Source organism: Ambystoma mexicanum, chromosome 3q, assembly GCF_040938575.1.
Source record: "Ambystoma mexicanum isolate Mex_15411 chromosome 3q, UKY_AmexF1_1, whole genome shotgun sequence".
NCBI classification, from domain to species: Eukaryota; Metazoa; Chordata; class Amphibia; order Caudata; family Ambystomatidae; genus Ambystoma; species Ambystoma mexicanum.
Window position 1 is genome coordinate 551,337,847 of NC_090926.1, and position 19,976 is coordinate 551,357,822.

The 19,976-nt window shown below is 45.0% G+C and overlaps 1 protein-coding gene across 2 annotated transcripts in view; it reads right to left on the reverse strand.

The window, feature by feature from the left end:
• LCP2 (lymphocyte cytosolic protein 2) overlaps positions 1-19,976 on the reverse strand; it is a 1,016,893-nt gene that overhangs the window by 412,005 nt on the left and 584,912 nt on the right. For both annotated transcript variants that reach the window (XM_069654319.1, XM_069654320.1), the window contains 3 exons: positions 19,731-19,788; positions 19,548-19,631; positions 6,742-6,764 (listed from right to left, as the gene is read on the reverse strand). In XM_069654319.1, the coding sequence (XP_069510420.1) occupies positions 6,742-6,764; positions 19,548-19,631; positions 19,731-19,788 (165 nt within the window). The remainder of the gene's footprint in view (positions 1-6,741; positions 6,765-19,547; positions 19,632-19,730; positions 19,789-19,976) is intronic.

Genomic DNA, 19,976 nt, shown 5'->3' on the forward strand with positions numbered 1-19,976 from the left:
AAAGGTTCTTAATGACATAATACTAGGCAATGAATTGTAACTGGCCCCATTACGATTTTGGAGGTGTGGTAAAAAAATTGTAGAAATTCTGTTAATGATCCTTTTAAGCAGTAACTAAGCAGCGGATTTGCCCACTTGAAATCCAATGATCAACATATTTACTGTGTCAAAATTACTGTTTGTTGCAAATCTGTCAAAGTCCCCATTGAGTCATGTGGACTCCCATAAGAGCAACTAGCTTTGCACTACCATCAACAGTGGCAATGGTAGGTCCATGTGCCATTAGGAAAGAGTCACAAGAAGGGTTGAATATAAATACTTTTCATTACAAGTTAATGCTGAAACGTACCACTTAACACCTGCTATCAATATTAATGCCTGATAATGGTCTCAGAGGGATCAGATTGAGCTGCAGAATAGAAAGACTACTTGGGGTTGCAGACAATCCAAGCTTACAAAGAATGGTAAAAAAAAACTATTTTATATTTCAATTGATAAGGCTCACTGGAGGCTAGTTTCCCTAACCAGGTGCATAAACACACCCTGGAGTCAGCCCTGATATTATATGGGCTAAATCTGAGGGTGTGTAATGGTAGGCGTATAGAGGACCGGCCCAAAAAAGATACATTTTATTGATCTGAATGTTCCTCGAGAATAGACCACATACTGGTGGAGATGGGCGACTGGGAAGAAGTGGAAGAGTTCTCTATTATAGATTGAATGGATAGCAATCAAAAACCACTGTTGTTAAAAACAACATGGTCAGGTAAGAAGTGAGAAGCGATTACACCTAACGCACATGGGAATGCTAAACGTGTTGTCAAGTAGGATAGCATTATGACAGCTGGCCTTAAATATTCAATATATTTTTCAACTTTTCCCTTTATTGAAAACCTTTGCCAACACAACCATAGGGATGGTGATATATTGGTTGGGTATGACTACTTGATTTATGAGCTTAGCTCATGGTTTAGTAGCTCAATGACTATGCATAAGCGGAGAATCCTGCAGAAGCCTGCCCGGTTTGACTCCGAATGTGGGTCAGTTAAGAAGGATCTCATGTCATATCTTGGAAGGTGAACAAGGAAGTGCTCCATTTGAAGTTGAGGAAGTCGGAATCTCTCAAACTTAAATGGGATCAACTTAGAGGGGCAACCACTAACAATGACAGCAAGGCCTTCTGGTCCCTGTTTGCTGACCATAAGGACACTAAAGAAAATACCTTTTATTCTATCGTCACAGCAGTGGAATGGTTCTCCCACTTTCGGGGTTTATATGAGGTGGAGGAAGACTCTGAAGGTTCTCACAGGGAGAGACCAGTTGAAATGGATTGGGTCCTACCTAATAATGGTAACCTATACATCGACATCACTTTGGGAGCTGTGAAAAGAACATTATTGAGTATGAAGGGGCATAAGGCCCCTGGCCCTGATAATATCCTGGTCGATCTCTGGAAAGACGAGCCAGAAGTCTGGCTGCCTATATTGACGAGGCTGTTCCAAGCAGTGGTTAGCCTCAACAATGTCCCAGAATTGTGCCGTCGCGTGGGGATCGTACCCATATACAAAAAAGGTGGGAGAGAAAAACAGAGTAATTCTAGGCCAATTTCATTACTGGATTCAGATTTTTTAACAACTGTGGGACTGGGTGACAACTAATGGTCTCACTTCCCAACTCCAAGCGGGCTTTCAGCAGGGGCTGAGCACAGTAGATCAGTGTTTTCTCCTGTCCATAATTCTGCATAAATACACTCTGCTAAAAAAGATGCGTGTTTACAAAGTGTTTATAGACCTGCAGACTGCCTTTGACATTGTCCACCGGGCCCATTTATGGCAGGTTCTGTTGAGGACGGGGATGTCATGTCAGTTGGTGTGTGTGATCGGCCCAGCTTTACTCAAATAACACGACCACTGTGAGATGGGTCCCTGCAGGAGAGACCACAAATCAGAGGCGTGCGGCAAGACTATGTCCTTGCCCCGCTTCTGTTTTGCCTCTATATTAATGAGATCATTTTAGGCTTGGTAGCAGAATGCCCTGAGGGGAATCTTGATCCACCAAAACCCGGTGCTGATGGTTATCCAGCACTTCTTTTTGCTGGCCATGTCCCCTACGGGGATTAAGCATGCAATGGAGCGCTTTATCTCTAAGTGTTCCGAGATAGGTCTGACCCTTAACAGAAATAGGACCAAGGTTATGGTGCTTCGACCAAGAAGGTCGAGGGCTGTGGCACTTGGGTTGGTTGTCGAAGGGATTGCGCTGGAACAAGTTACGCACTAAGATTATCTGGGGGTAATGTTCTCCAAAATTGGAACAAGGGCAAGTCTATCTAGCAGGTCACAGACCATCCTAGAAAAGAACAGTGGTGGTCTAAAGAAATGTTTTGTTCCTCAGGGTGAGCAAGCAGTTTCACCTGCTATAAATATTTACACGATTGAGGTCATATCGGCAGTACTGTACGGAGCCGAGGTATGAGGCCACTCCAATTGTTCAATCTTGAGGGTGGATGAGAATACATTCTTTAAAAAGTTACTTAGGCTACTGAGCAGTTCTCCAAGTTCTCCACTATTAAGGGAATCATCCACGAGGTCGTTCTTTTCAATGGCCAAGTCATGTAAAACATTAGTTAGAATCGGTGGGTTTGGATGAACTGTGGAAGAACCTGACGAATATACCTTGCGGTTCTAAAAGAGACATTAAGTTGATGTCCAAACGTTTTAATCAGGAACGTCTTTTTAGTTCATGCATAAGGTTGAAGTCAGTGTTGGATTACATTATTTTGAAATTCACCCAAGGACAGGGTTAGACACTTAGATCTAATAGTCCCAGCCTATGTGTGTAGCCTGTTTATTGAATTCAGAACTGGCAAACTCAAGTTGCGACCTTTACTTGCACTTGGAGGGATGGTGATTCTGTAATTTGTCTGGCTTGTGGTATGGTTCCAGAAACTGTTGTTCATTTTTTTTATTCTGTGACTATTACAATGAATTGAGGAACATGTATCTGGTACCATTACTCAGGAAAGCACAGTTAAAAATATTTTAGAAGCAGTTGCTGTATGCCGTTCTACAGAAATAACAAATGAGATTTATTTTATTGCTAAATGTATTCGCCGTGCTTGGCTTCGTTGGACGTCTCTATGTGTTGCCTGATTAAATTACTGTTGTTGCCTTATGTAACTTATCTGGTTTTATGCTGCGACTAAATGAATTCTAAATTTTAACAACACTATCATGTTGAATTTGAATTTTTAGACTGAGCCAATGATGCTTTGGGCCTCATTACGACCCAGGCGGTAAGGGGTTTACGCCAGCGTTAACAGCGCCGACCCTTACCGCCTGAGTACGAGGTCCCTTAGCGCCATGGCGGATTTAACACCTGCTTTTAGCAGGTGTTAAAATCCATGGCGCTAAGGGACCATGGAGTTAATTACGCCACCGTAATTTACGGTGGCGTAATTAACGCCTTCCCCACTCCCATTATGCCCTATGGGGCAAAAATGGGAATGGGGAAGGGTAAATGGGGATTGGGGACTTACCGCCCCGCCAAGGTCGGAATGGGGCGGTAAGTCCGCCAACCACCATGGCGGAATTGCAACCTTAGCGGCATGGACCATGGTGCTAATAGCACCATGGTTCTCCGCCAAGGTCGTAATGAGGGCCTTTGTAATTGTTGTGTGCCAATGGCAAATTTGCTGAATAGCATTCTCTGACTGACTGACAAAATGTATTTATTTTATTATACCTTGTCATACTTGAATTAACACACATATACTTGGAAATGAATTAAACAAATTAGAAAATAATTATTTAAAAGAAAATGTTAACCAATAATGTGTCTTATATTTGCAGATGCAATGTCTTTCAACGTGCATCCGTAACATACATGTTTATGTTTGTCTGCTTGTAAAACACACATATATTGGGAAATGCTTTCTTGTTAGAATGTAATGCTTTTACCTAAAATGTTAAACATTCATTTGCTCATAATTGTTTCTGTCTGCTTGTGTATTCATGTTGTATGCATCAACAAAAATGTACTGCTGGTTGCCCCTGTTGGCCTTAACCCTTTAACTGCTAGGCTATTACGCATGTCTATGCAAATAGGGCGGGCATACTGATCCTCAGCACTTTGGTGTCTCAAGAAAGCTAACAGAGCAGATTTAAATAAGAAAACAAATCCAATGAAACACCAGAGGATTACAACTAGAAGGTGGCTGTGTTGGCTGAAAAGTCAGGCTGTGGCTGAATAGATCATTCCCGAACCGTCAAAAGTCCAACTGCCATTTTATGATATTGTCAAACCTGGAAAATGTCAGATAACACAGATGTCAATTTTATGAATCTTTCTAATACACAGACTCTTGTTCACAGATGGGGATCAACATTGCTTAGCTAAGCAGGATAGGAGTGGGTCTCCCCCATCTAGAACAAAGAGGCAAGCTTCTGCCCTTCGTCTGGAAGCTGGCCCACAATGCCCTCTACACTCGCTAACACTCCTCTCAATCGCTACTTTCAAAAGCCTTGCTGTTAGGTCAATTAAATGCTAGGAAGCACACTGCTGTTCATAAACCTGAGTGTAGGAATGGCAAGTTCAAAAATGCCATTATTGGTCCGCATACACTGGGAATTCACTAGCAATCAAAATTCACGATTTTTTGATAAGATGAAAATCTGGAACCTGAATGTTTTCAACATCTTTCAAATGAGCACTACTCCCAACCAGGCTGATAAGCAGATCGAATGTGTGAGTCTTTCATAGACTTAAGATGGTTTCTAAGGGTAACATGGCTTAGTTTACAGATGGTGGGCCAAGGACCAGTGAACCCCTTCTCCTGTTGATGCAGACGTCGACCTACAGTGCAGATGAGCGCCACGTGTCAATGGTACAGCCTTTGCAGCAAGAAAAATATAGAAAAACGCTCAAATCTTTCTCTCAAGTACAGTATTGTTAATAGAAGAAGTTTGTGTACGTTTAGTACTTTTACATAGACCATTGTAAGAGCCTTACATATTTCAACGCTTGGCTACATTGTATTTTAAACGTTGATTCCTGTATCACATGCCACTGTGATGGTGTTTAACTATGAGTTTGGCTTGACTTACTGAAATGCATGTCACTCATGTCACTCATGTCACTCATCTCTATTTTAAATAGCCGCACAATATTCTGCGGGATGTCCGAGAAAGCATGCTGAGCGTCAGACAACGCTCCTCATTTCCCAACTGTGATTTTCTTACAGTTTGAGGCACCCCACTTACTCTAAGAAGGATTTAGTAGAAAGCAAAGGTTAAACATGCAGTTCTATGACATTATATATTTAGTATAGGATTTACTTAGCTAACTCAATTTGAGAAACATTCTTTTTGAAATCAGAGCTATTTATATGCCACCTTTCTTCATGCTCAAACATTCTGTCCCGGTATTTGATTAAAGAGATGGGCCGAGGCGTTTGTTGCACCCTGCTAATCAAAACAGAAGTAGTGCCTTAGACATAGGGCCTCATTACGAGGAGGGTGGTAAGGGGTTAACGGCGCCGGTAAAGGTGCCGGAGTCGTTAACCCCTTACCGCACTATTACGAGGTCCGCTCGCGGGACATGCTCAGGATGCCTGGTTTTACCAGAAGTCCTTAGTGGGTCCCGCGAGCGACCCAGCATGCTATCAACGGGTCCGTCATTAATGGGCCCGTTGTTAGCATGCTCCCCATTCCCATTGAGCCCTAAAGGGGCTCAATGGGAATGGGGATGGACCTGGACCGGGTTCCCTGAATGGGGAAATACCGGGCCCTCCAAGGTCGGAATGGTCCGATATTTCCCCATTCAGGGAATCCGGACCCGGGTTTGGGGGTGCCATGCCCTTATTAAGGGCATGGCTATCTCAAAACGTGTAATGAGACCCATAGACTATTTGCTTCGTTTGCAGTTAACCTGAGTTTTTGTGCAGCACTTGAACCCTGTTCCTAGCAATGTTTGCTTGATGTGGAAGAGTTTCAAATAATGTAATCTGAGGAGCAAATATAGGTAATTCAAACATCACTAAAGGTCAAATATTTCAATTCATGGCCAATGTGTAAACAGGATTTGTCCAGGGTGTGCCACAATGCAGGTATGACGAAAACATCAATTCACGAGCTGCCCTTTAATGTTAAAGAAATAGTATCCAAACTAAATAAATCATATGTGTCAGTGCATGTATGAAGTCGTTGGGTAGCTGTTACCATGGTGCCCGTAGGACAACAACATGAACCTCCATTTTGCAACAATGTTAAAGTAATTCTTTAGATTAAATTTACCATTACTGAAAGGATGCACAGAAGGGCGGTGTCCACGAGGGAATAATCTGGACACTCCTACAAGTATGTCCCACGAAAAGGATATTAAAGTGGGTCACAAGAGTACAAAGGGGATCAGAAGTGCAATTGTGAAAGTTAAAGCAGTAACCCATGACCTCTCCCTCCCTCGCCTCTACATGACAAAGCTAGGAATAGGCACATTGCATGGTCCGGCAGTGCTTGTTGGTAAATTAAATTCTATATATGCGTCTAAATTAAAAACAGTATATAATTTAAATGAACGAATATATAAAAAAGGGCCAAAACAACTAATGTAAGCATCGAATGTGTGTTGCGATCATTGTGAAAATCACATTTGGAATAATAACAAGCGTTTCACCTAAATAATGAAAATAGAAAAACAGGGCTTCGCAATACTTTAAAGAGAATGATCAACTCAATTATAACATACCTTGTCTGGTAACGTTCTTTTGCCTGAAAAGACAGTACAAATAACATGAGTTGCAGATTTTAGCATGCGAGAATTCTCTTTATGTATACAAAACATGGGTTATAACAATTAACAAAAAAGCAGCGCATGCAGTAATTTCCAAAAACAGCAACATTAATTATATTAGGATAAATGCTGCACAAAAGTAATGTAAAGTAATTTCAGGCTGGATTTGAGGCTATGCAATACTAGGCATCGGTTTAGGGTCTCACCAACAGGGTGGTGTCACATTGTTCTAGAACATTGGTCTTCCAACTGTGCCCAGAAGAGGAGGACCCAGAGGTGAAGCCATTACGTAAGTGTTCGTAGAACAGAACGTTTGTGTTTGTTGAGAACATCAGGCCTCGGAGGCGAGAGACTTTTTATTGAAAATAGACTTAACCATCGAAGAACCTGATAGCTGATAGGGAACTGTTGGTTCGTGCTGGGAAGGCTCGAGCGTGTGCTGTGCTCCAAAGTCCCACCTTGTCTCGTGCAAAAAACATGGGGAAGGGAGACCTAAGGCAATCGCATCCTGACTTTTTATTTGAATACCTTTTCGTTAATTTGGATAATCTATCCAACACTCGTTCTGTAATTAGTTGTAAGGAATTGGCAATCGTTTTTTTTTAGTATAGGCTTTTTACTTTGACAAGACGCCACAAGGACTGCCTTATTTTTCATTTGATGGTCGACGCTTGCTCCCATCTTAGATCTTGGTTCAGGTTAGGTGTTTTTCTACCCTGTACTTACAGTTTAATAAACACCCTTCAACTGTGATCACTTGTGTCTGTCTTTACTAATGTCCCCAATGTTTTCCTTAGAGGTGGTCAATGCAAACCACACAGCACACCCTTCTAAATCGGTTGTTTTATCTACTATAGTGCTCCCACTCAATCCATTTCCAAGATATTTGTCTTGCTCCTATCAGCTATATGGCTTGAAAAAAAGTGATCCTGAATGAATTCCCAAATAATAACAAACCATTTTCAACATATTGTCCATGAAACAAATCTAACATGCTATGGAGCTATTCTCCAACACTATTTACACAGAGGTAAGTAATTGTACTGTATATCACAGTGTGTGTGCAAATTGGTGGTTGAGAAGGTAAATTGCAGCTCTTATGTAAACCTGTAGCACTTTATGTGGGTGATTCATTCACTGCAGCGGGAACATGCTTTTTGTCATGTAGAGGCAGTATTTAAAAAAAATAAAAGAAGAGCGTTAGTAGTGCACAATGGCATGGAAGAAGCACACAGAAGCACACAGAAGTAAGGTTTCAGCTTCTTTGCGGCCCTCACGACTGCGTACACCTCTTTTTCAATGACAGCCCAGTTCCTTTCCCTTTTTGTCAACTGCCTGCTAATGTAGGCGACAGGTTGCTCTCAGAGTTCAGCTGCGCTAACTACGCTCCAATGCCGAAATCACAGGTGTCTGTCTGGATAATGAACTCCTGACCACTGGCACTTCCAGAACTGGGGCCTTGCACAATCCTTCCTTTAAATCCTGAAAGGAGTTTTGACAGGTGGGGGTCAAAGTTACCTTCTTCAGCATTTTCTTGGGGGATACATCATTCAGCGGCATCACCATGGTCCCATACGCTCTGATGAACGACCGGTAGGACCCGGTGAGACCTAGAAAGGGTCTCACCTGCGTCTGTGTAGTGGGGATGTGCCAATCCTTCACAGCTTGTAACTTTCAAGAGGTTGTTTTCCACCTCCACCGACCAGGTGGCTGGCCTAGGTAAGTCACTGTGCCCTGCGCTATGTGACCTTGATAGTCAGACCTACATTCTGCAGCGCCTGAAGCACTTGTTTCAGGTGGGATAAGTGATCCTCACAGGTGTGGCTGAAGACATCAATGTCGTCTAAATAGGCGACACTGAAGTTTTCCAGACCAGACAAAACCTGGTTAAGCATCCGCTGAAAAGTGGCAGGGGCATTCTTCAATCCGAAGGGCATCACAGTGAACTGATAATGTCCTTCTGGGGTTCAGAATGCTGACCTCTCTCTTGTTCCATCTGCCAAGCAAACCTGCCAATACCCTGTTGTGAGGTCAAAGGTACTCATGTACTTGGCAGCATCAAGCTTGTCAATTAGCTCATCTGCCCGAGGAATGGGGTGAGCATCTGTCTTCATGACAGAATTGACCCCCCTGTAGTCCACACAAAAGCAAACTTCTCACCACTGGTCTCTTTAGGGACTCGTACCACTGGGCTAGGGACAAAATCTTGGAAACTTCAACCTTGATGGTGTCCCTGACTTATCGGACATCTGGTGAATCCTACTCTTCACCGGCTTGCTGTCTCAAGTGTCCACATCATGGGTGCACCAACCGGCGCGATCTGCAGTAAGCAAAAACATACCAGCAAACTGTCCCAGTAAACGGTGACAGTCTGTCAGTTGCTCTGCTGACAAGTCTGTTGCACGGTTGACATCTTTAACCGACCCATCTGTGGCTTCAGTGTGCCGAAGGTCTGGGAGGGGATTGGTCTCCTACTCAGTCTCTCCGTCAGTCACTAATGCCATGACCAAGTAATTCCGGCCATAATGGGGTTTTATCCGGTTGATGTGAAAGACCCTGAACATCTGTTTAGGTCTTTTCACGTCAATTGGGTAATTCATCTCACTGACATTTTCCAGCACACACTAAGGCCCAGTCCACTTGTCCGGGTTTCACAGGCTGCATAATTCACACCCATTGGCCTGGTGAATAGACTGTCACTGTGGCCTTCTGGTCATGCCAGTGCTTCATCAGCGCCTGACAGGCCTTTAGATTCTTTCTCAACTGTTTCATGTACTTTGCCATTCTAGACCGAAGGCCGAATACATAGACCCCCCACATCTCCTGTAGGGGATCAGGGTTTGCTTTCCCTCTTTCACTAGACTGAGGAGACCTTGTTATGGGTGTCCAAACAGAATCTCAAAGGGGCTAAACCCTATTCCGTTCTGTGGAACCTCCCTGTAGGCGAACAGAAGGCATGACAGGAGAACATCCCACTTTCTCCTCAGGTGCTCTCCCAAGCCACCTATCATGCCTTTCAGGGTCTTGTTGAACTGCCCAACAAGATCATTTGTTTACGGATGGAAGGATGTAGAGAACCTATAGGTGACTCCACACTCTTACCACATAACCTTCATATACGCGGATATGAAGTTTGATCCCCTGTCAGAAATGAATTTCTTGGGGAATCCAACACAGGACAATATCCCAATCAGAGCCTACACAACCACTGGTGCTTTGATGCTCCTCAGAGGGACTGTACCTTCAGCCAGGGTCCAAAATGAGTCCTTCTTCTTACTCCTTTAGAAGTCATCAGATGATCTGCCAAAAGAGGAGCTCAACCTTTCTTTTAAAGCCAAATAGGCCCCCGTGATTGGTGCAGGCTAAGCTTACCTTAATGAACCAGTCCTGTGTCCCCACCAACAATCTTCTGTTATGCTTGAGGCAATAACTAGAGTGCATTGCAACAGGAAAGTTAAAGAGTTGCCACCATCTACTACTAAGTCCCACCCATCTTCATGTCTGTTGTGAATCAAAGTGTCTCTCTGGTTAATTGAGCTCTCTGTGGTTCCTGATTAAAAGCGGCAGGTCTCTAGAAGCGGCGGTCTGACCAGACGTGAGATGCTTTGATGTACCTGTGGCTGTCACATTACAGCTGAACATGACAGGAGGACTGCACCTGTAGGCTGTGTCCACCCAGAGTACTCGTGACTATGGGCCTCATTACAAGGTTGGCGGTAAGGCAAAAACGATGCCGGTATGGTGATACCGGTATTGTTTAGTGCTCCGGTGTATTCTGACCCAGCAACCTGGTATTAGCGGCACCCTAAATAACGGCGCCGCTAATAGCGGCATGGGCGCGTATACGCGCCCCTTCGGGGAGCAAATACTGCATGCCGGTAATAGGGAGACATCACAACCCACGCGGACATGCAAATACCAGCATCGCGAAGCCGGTAATCACGGGCTGTGTGATGCCGCCCATACAGGCATCACGGACCACCCACAAACAGCAATCAGGATACAAGGCAACTGCCACAGGTGCACACAATCCCCACAGGTGGAGTCAATGGAGGCTGGGCCAGTATAAAATGAGCACACCCACACACCACACTCCTTCCAACACCAAAATGCTACCACTAGCTGTTGCAATCATGGCGCTGGAGGACATGTCCATACTGCTACAACTACAGCAACAACAGCAACAACAGCAACAACAAAACCAACTACAGCAGCAACAAGAGGCAGCACAGAGGAGACGCAGGAGGAGAAGGAGGGTGAGACAGGCCCAGCAATTACCACCAGCGCAGCCAGCAGTGCCTTGCAGGCAACCACCAATCCCTCGCACCAGACCCAGCCCTTTTAACCTAACCCCTGAGCAGATCCACACCCTGTACCGGTTGGACCGTGACACCATCACCACCATAGTGGACATGATACAGAACGACATTGCCAGCCTCATAGAAATACGCACTGCTATCCCCCCGCTACTAAAGGTGGTGTCTGTGCTCCACTTCCTGGCCAAAGGCACCTACCAACACACAGTGGGCCAGCTGCATGGCATTTCACTGCCACTATTTTCACGCATGTTGAACTAAGTGCTGGATGCCCTCCTGAATCACGCAAGCACCCACATATCCCTACCACGGACTGCCCAGGAGATAGCCGACACCAAAGTAGGCTTACATGCACTGGCAGGCATGCCCATTGTGTTGGTGCCCTCGACTGCACCCATGTGGAATTGGTAGTCCCCCATGCCATAGAGACAGTGTACAGCAATCGCAAGCAATACCACTCCATCAATGTGCAAATGGTATGTGACTCTAGCAAGATCATCACACATTGCTGCGGCCGATATCCCGGATCAACACATGATGCCATGGTACTGCGCAACTCCACGATACCCCGTCACATGGAGCGACATGCTGGACCACATGCCTGGCTGCTTGGTGAGTTGCACAACTGTCCCATGGCAGTGCTTTGGGGTACTGATGTGTAGGGATGCATAAGGGGGGCATACTCCACCTGGGTGGGAAAGGGGGGGCATACTCCACCTGGGTGGGAAACGGGGGGGAATACTCCACCTGGGTGGCAATTGCCAGTGATTGGATAATGCTTGCAGAGCTAAACACTCCTGACCTGAACCGGCCAAACGGAACATGACACATCACTGGGCCACATTGCACAAATTATGCATATCGATGACAACAAGTAAGAGGCACAACCAGGCCACCATGGTGATGGCAAGCAATGCATGAATTAACAGGATGGCAACTGAGGCAATGTGGTCAGTGTGACCATGCATAGTGCTGAATGAACAGCATGAATTGGAAGCTAAACATTGTTGCAATACCACAGCACATCTGCCTCAGCATGCATGATTACACCCTGCATCATCTATTGAACACCATCCAGACTACCACACCTCATGACAGCATAGATTGCATCTAGGTGACATTTTTACATACATACAGGGACATGTGTATGCCCACACCAAATAGCTGCCGCAATGACTGTGCTCCCTGAAGGTGGCAGTTCAGAGTGACACACACCTATTTGTATCTGCTTGCAGGTGATGGAGGATATCCCTTGAGGCCGTGGCTATTTACCCCTGTGCGGAACCCGCAGAACAGCCATGAAGAGGAGTACAATCGTGTGCACACCCGTACCCGTGTTGTGATTGAGCAGACCTTTGGCCTGTTGAAGGCGCGGTTCCGCTGCCTCAGCAGGTCTGGTGGGGCACTCCTATATAGGCCTGAGAAGGTGGCAAAGATCACCATGGCTGTGTCATGCTGCACAACATGTGTGTCCGGGGAAATGTACCACTGCCACCTGACATTGACATGCATGGCCCGGGTGAGGATGATGAGGATGGAGATGGAGGTGAAGTAGCCCCCCTGCCAGTAGGTGATGAACGGGATGGCCATGCTGTACGCCAAGCACTAATTTACGAATACTTCTGAAACACAGGGACTATGATAGACATTTGTCAGTGACACACTGACTCCTTGTGTACATGCACACTTGTATTGTTGGGAGTTGGCCACTGAACATCATCACACATTAAATGTATATGCACAAAATGAAGAATGTCCAGCCATTGAATTTTTGGCACACAAAGGGTGTATTTTTCAAACAGGCAACAATGTGAACACTCCCCCCACAACCTTCAGTGAACTCCCTAACCCACCCTACAAACCCCAGTAATCCCCAGTGAACTCCCTAACCCACTCTACAAACCCCAAATGTCCCCAAATGTACTCTGATGATTGTTCCCTTCTCCAACAACCATGTGTCCAATGGCCATTGTTTGGCCAATCTACTTCTTGGCCTTTTTGGTATCCTGGAGTGGCATCTCTGAGTGCCGTGCACTCCTCTGGGTCATCCGCACAGGGCTTGTGTAGGCTGAGGTTGAAGGTGTTGTAGTAGAGGACGTGCCAGAGGCAGGTTCCACGCCTGCTCCAAGGCGTGGCCGCTGCATATGGAGCAGGATGTACGTTAGTACTTGCGTTACTGCCCCAGACAGTCCCCCATGACGACTGCAGATGCGTTAACGGCAGCAGTGTTCGCAGCAATGGCTGCTGTGGTCTCTCCAATGGCAGTAGCAATGGCCCTCCTGGTGTCCTCCCCATCGGCAATATACTGCCGCCTTAGATCACGCATTGACTCCTGTCGTGCCTCCACCCTTGACAGGCGAGCCTCAAAGGTGTCGGTGGTAGCCAGAGTGCTGGTAGTCGGGGTGGTGGTAGCCGCGGTGGTGGTACCCAGGGTGGTGGTAGCCAGGGTGGTGGTAGCCGGGGTGGTGGATAGTGCTTGCGTGGGGCCCACATCCAGGGTGCTGTCCTCCTCGAAGATGCACATGTCGGAATCTCCAAGGTCGGAGTCGTGTCGAACTCCATATGGGATGGGGAGGTGGTAAGGGGGCTTGGGGTGGGTGTAGTGGACAATAATGTGACACCCTCGGCGTCCACATTTGCATCTGCAACATCCGCGGTGGTTGGTGTTGCAAGAACGGAACCCCCTCCCACTGTTATGGGTGGCTGCTGCTGGTCTTGATGGGTCTTGGTGGGCCACACACCACACTGGCAGCAGGTGTTTTTTACTGGGTTTCAACCCGGTCTGGCACACTGCGTGTTGGTCTGGCCTGTTATTCTGGCTGGGGGGTGGTGGTAGTCCTTGTACCAGGGTGTGATGTTGATGCCCTTGCACCCCTCTCCTGACTGGCACCTTCCTCATTGGTGCCTGGGGGTTAGAAAAGATGCAGGTCATCAGTGATGGTGTCACATGCCAGCGACATACTATTGTACTGTGATATATTCCTACATTCATGCATCCATTTATTACAGGGGTGTGGCAATTGGTGTTCTGAGGGGGCATGTAAGCCATCAATGCATGGCAGGTGGCATGCCATTGATATGGGGACTGTGTGTTGAGTTACATGGGTCATGTTATGTTGCCCGTGTGTTGGGATTGGGATTGGCACTCAGCATGCATTTGTGTGTGGCAGGGTGTGCATGCATTATTGACTGGATATGTTGATGTGGGTCTGGGACATGCATTGGCTTGCCTAGTCTCACTTCCACGTCACTTGTGCTACGTCATAGTTTCCCCTACAGGGATGTGCAGGGTCACTCACCTCTTTCTGGGGATGATGCAGCACCCATCTCCATCTCTCCGAATCCCTCTATTGACTCGGGATCAATGAATGAGCTGGCAGTCTCCTCCCAGGGCATCAGCTTTGCTGGTGAGTGTGGCCCCCCGCCTGTCGCCATGGCCGCCCTCCTGTTGACTGCCAGGATGCTCCTCACCCTCAAGCGGAGGTCGTCCCACCTCTTTCTCCAGTCACGTACAGTGCGTGGGGTGGTCCCCACGGCTGACACCCTCTGGGCAACCTCCTGCCAGATTTGCTTTTTCTTCATCTGGGCAGCATGCTTCATGTCATTGGACTTGATTATGTCTGCATGCTGGGCCAGAGTGTCCACCAGCATGTTGAGCTCACCGTCAGAGAAACGCTGTTTCTGCTTCCGGGGGTCATCTTCTGGGCAGCCTTGGACATTCTCAGGGTTTTCTGATGAGCACAACACGAAAAGACTGGTGGTTGGGGAGGATGGCAATGGATTGTGTTTTTAAAGATGGCTGCCGGCTCATTTCCCGTTCCTGCGCGATGACATAATTTGCCGGTCCGGTTTTGCGAACCCGGTATTAGCATGGTGGTATTACCGGGCCGGTATTTAGGGGTTGCTCTGAGGCGGTGCTGGTATCGGCGGGTCCAGTGATGTCGCTATCGGGGGGTTGGAGGGCCTTTAGCGGCATGCCGGTATTACCATTAACGGCATGGGGGTTCACGCATACTCGCACACTCGTAACCACCCGCTATTAGCGGGTTCATACGAGCACGGACCCGCTCTTACCGGCATGCTGGTAATGAACCCGTTTTTACCGGGCTACTAGTAATGAGGCCCAATGTGTTTGTTGTGCAGTGAACAGAGGAAAATGTGTGCTGATCAGCCACACCCATTTTCCGGAGGTTGATCTCCCATCATTTAATTTCATCACAAAATTTCAAAAAGCCCAGTCATCCCCGTGCAGATCATCGAATTCCTCACAACCACAAACAGGCGATGGCGGAAACAAATCAGCCAAAAACGGGGGCATGGGGCTGAAAAAAAGAACCAAAAACAAATACGTTTTAGTAAGCTGAGTTAAGTTTTTAATTGTTCAGTTCCATCAATTGAAGCATTGGGAAAAGCAGTGGCTTAGAAATGTTCAAGGGGGTTTGTGATATACTATGTCAGAAAAAGACTCAAGTACTTTTTTTGGTGAACATTAAATTATGCCTTCTTTGTGAACTGCCTCAGAACACAGTCCAAAGATATAGCCGATAAATTGATGTTGTCTCTCTTTAAGCAACAGTGGACGTCAACCTGTGGGTATCGCACGTCAAATTCCATCAGGAATTATAGGAGATATTGTATAAGATAATGGCCTTAACATTGAGGGTATCCCTGTAAGAGACACCACCATTAAAATGTCAACCTGTCATACCATACCTATCATATCATCAACTTACATTTCGTATGACTTATTGCGATAAAGACTTTTTCAGTTCCCAAAAGTAGCACCGTACGTGTAAATGGACTCACTATTCCAATAATCTTGTAGATATGATGCCATACATCTTTTCTGCATTTGGCAATACAGGGACATTGGGTGAGAAAGTGCTTGATCAACATCATAAGTGTGACACGGCCAACAAGATCTTGAACCTACAGATCTCTACTTCTGGCCTAAGAACATCCTATCATATACAATGAAAATATTGAATACAATTTGGTGGGACAGAGATTTACTGAATTTTAGAACTAATATGAGACTAAATGTCTTCCATCAGTGGCAATCCACAATTGATCTGCCATTGGGTTTTGCACTTCACCATTTCAACAGAAGTTGTTGTTTTCTGCTAAGTGATTGTAAAGGACAGGTGCTGACCTCACATTGCCAGTAGGAGTCTTGGACGTTTTGACTAGTGCTTGATAAGTGTCTAAATGTTCAAGAATATTACTTGATATTGTTTAAGAAAATCTTGGTAACTAAGTTACATTTGGATGGCAGTTGACTTAAAAGTCCTGACCCGATGCCCGTCATACAATTAATCAATCTTAAGATTCTGCCTTTTGAGCCATGATTGAAAACATAGGATATCTGTCTACCAAGAAGCGATTGTTATACCACATGGGTAGTGATATTCTTTCATCCTGGACATCCGCCTGACCTTTACACCCTGTAGAGAAACTTTTTGTTGTGGCTCTATGAGCCAGGAGTGTCCCTGTGCCAACATCTATCCATGGACAAGGTGGGGTTGCAGTACCTTGTTCCTCCGGTCACGTCTATTGTTTGCCCTGGGTCGACCTGGTCCATTAAAATCTTTCTCACCTTTCTGGATAAATGGGTTGTTTGTCTTCCACTCACCATCTGAGTTTGAGTGGTGATATCTCCACCTCTAATGTGCTGATCCCAGAACCCTCTCCTCTTCACCAGCACTAGACTCTCCAACTCAGATGTTATCTATTCTCTGCCAATACAGTTTTCTTTTACTGAAAAGCCTCCCCTTCCATTAAGGTCTCTCTTTCTCCATATGGTATCCCTCCTCTTCCTCCAATAACTCTTTCTCCAGATGTTTTCCTCCTCATTCTCCAGTAACTCTTTACATATTGTATCCCTCATTCTCCAATAATTATTCCTTCTAGATAGCATTCCTCTCACACCTCCTTCTTTAATAACTCTCTCTCCAGATGGCAACCCCAATCAGTCTCCAATAATTCTCTCCATATTGATAATCCTCTTCCTCCAATTATCACACTCTCTAACCTCCAGCAATTTCCTTCCACTTCTTCTGGCTATAAAAGAATCCTTGATCGCAAATCTCCTCAAAACCCCTCCTTCTCCCCATCACCCCATTTCTAGATTGAGGGAACTGGCTTTTATAGTCTGGTCTCTCGATTAGAGTCATGGATTGCACCTTTTTAGTGTAGGCTGAGCTAGACTGAAAATGTTTGGTGTTGCGGTCATCCTGCTAGGCCTTGTTCATTGATTTCATATATCTCCTATTAATGTGTGCCAAGGAACAAAATGTATCTAAACACTTGCTCTTAATCTAGAAAGCTGCAAGCCTATCTCCCTAAAGGAAGAGTCATGGTTTCCATGATGAGTGCTTGGGTATGACTAGTAGGGTGGTATATCTCACCCTGAATGTCTACAGGTAGTATTGCCCAAAATGGGTTTGTGGCTATCCCCCCAGCATAGGTAGGGTTGGTGGTAGGGTATGAGTGATTCCCCACCTTAGTGTGAAGACTCAGTGAGGGTGGTCTGGGCATCCCTAGTAACCTCCTCACAGCACAAAATCCATTTGCTCGTGGGTGACACCCAGCCTCTTGAATCACCCCACTGTCAGCCACCAAGGCTAGGCAGGAGACTATGTCACAGATAATCTGCATCACAATTTAATCTTTACAGCCCCAAAGACCAGCAGAATCCAAGATTGTAGGTAAAGGTTTCGCTTTATACATTGTCATAAATGGACAAACTAGTGATCCCCAAATCTACCAAAGTATCTACTTATTCCCCCATAGTTTTGTACAGTCTGTAACATAATGTTTTGGATTTGAGTTTTCAAAGACAAACTTTTCAAAAAGAGTCCCTGACATAACATCCGCAGAACCAATTGGCAGAGAGGATGTGGATGGCAGGAAAATAGAAACAAATAATAATATGAAAAGATGCGCTCTGAGGAGAGAGCAATGACACAGGGTCCTGTCACTACTCTTCGGATTGGAAATGGGGTGCTCTTGCCCTTTAGAGGTCTTTGAATGGAAGGCACACATTGCTCATGGTTATTGGTTGACCTGCCCTGCTGGGAACCAATCAGGAGGGCACACTAAATCTGAAATTAAATGCTCTGAAGGAATAGTTGTGACACTGTTGTGTTTTTTTCTAATCTGGGTAAAAACGAGGCTACCTCAATCTTCAAATAGCTTTGAAAGGCAGGAACTAGTTCTTTATGGTTCCCAGTAGAATGGCATGTTACCCAGAATAAAAAGCAACATAGAATGCCCACAGTACATTTTCAACAAGAATATGGCATTTTCTGAGCAAACCATACAATAAAGCCAATTTAACAGTTACAGTACTTTATTTGCCTAAATAAGGATTTTTACAATGCAGTACTTGGCAAGAAAATGCACATGATAAACAATGTGGAAGTAGTCTGTGTGATAAAAACGTTTTTTGTACATAGGGGCTCATTACAAGTTTGCTGGTATCCCACCGGTAATTCAGGCAGGATACCGGCAAACGCCCCTACAATTTTTGCCACCTAATACCACGGTAATACTGGGATATTCCAGGTGGCATAAACACCTGTAAATCCCATTCCATGCAGTCTCATAGTTCTCCATGGAGGTAATAGCAGCATTACATTGCCGCTGTGGACCTAATTTACCGTCAGGTCATGCATGGAGGTAGATCTGTGACCCCCATCAGGAAAAAAACATGTGTTTCACTGATACAGTAAAAATGCTGGTGCTGGAATTACTTGCAATTCTACCTGCATTTTTACTATACATGGGAAACTGTAATGAGGCGGATAGACTCTACTAACGGTGGTGAAATACTGATTTTAACTTTATGTGTTCTTTTTCAATAATACTTTCTTAAGCTAGGCCAGTTCTTCTAGGCTACCAATGCCATGTCTGAAAATTGGCATCACGTTTTAAGTATGTGCTGTAGTAAGTCTTTATATTCTGAAATACTGCATTTTACCTACAGAACTTTATTTGTTTTGTTTACTCTGCAGCTGATTATATCCCATTAACTAACTGGCCATGACATAAAATAAATAAATAAGAGCACCAGTGATGAGGCTCTAACACAGCACAGTTTTCCAAGTTCTAGTCCCCATGAATGATTGGGCTGTAATTAGAACCTGGGAGTTTATATAATTGAACAATGCCCACTTGTGTGTGTTATTCACAGAGATTGCACATGTGTGCAAGATGGCCTCTGTTGAATGGCAAGAAGTGGCAAAGCTTTAGCATCTTGCACATCTGTATTGGCTGTGCCAGGGGAGGTTTTGGACACAGTATAGCGATGCTAAGTGTTGATGATATGAGAGTTTTGGCCATGGAATAAGCGCAATATGTCGACATATCCTTTCAGATAGGGTACGCTTGGAAGACACTACTTATATACAATCAAAAAGCAAAATGAATGTCACCGATACTGACCTTGAATTGGAGAGTTCATCACACCCTGTGCTACTGAGCGCTGCAAAATTGGTTTATGTTCTCTGTCTACAGGTGGGGGAGAAGCTGTAAACAATGAAGCAAATGGCACACGATTAGAAGAACATAGTGGAGTGGAATCAAAAACTGAAAAGTGGAACATTTTACAAAATTATTTGTGCTTACATCTTAGAGGTTTGAAGCTTCTTTTACCATCATTATTAAACGGCAGATTGTGATTTATCTGGTACAAGAAAACAAAAATATAATTAGGTTTATGTGTAGCCTTGTAATCATTCATATGTGCTGCATCTTTCACAATGTTTACAATATCATTTAAAACAACAATTATTAAACACATACTGTGTACACATTCTGTTTAGTTTCATAGCTACACACACAGTATTTGTAATCTGAGGTTATCAAGGGACC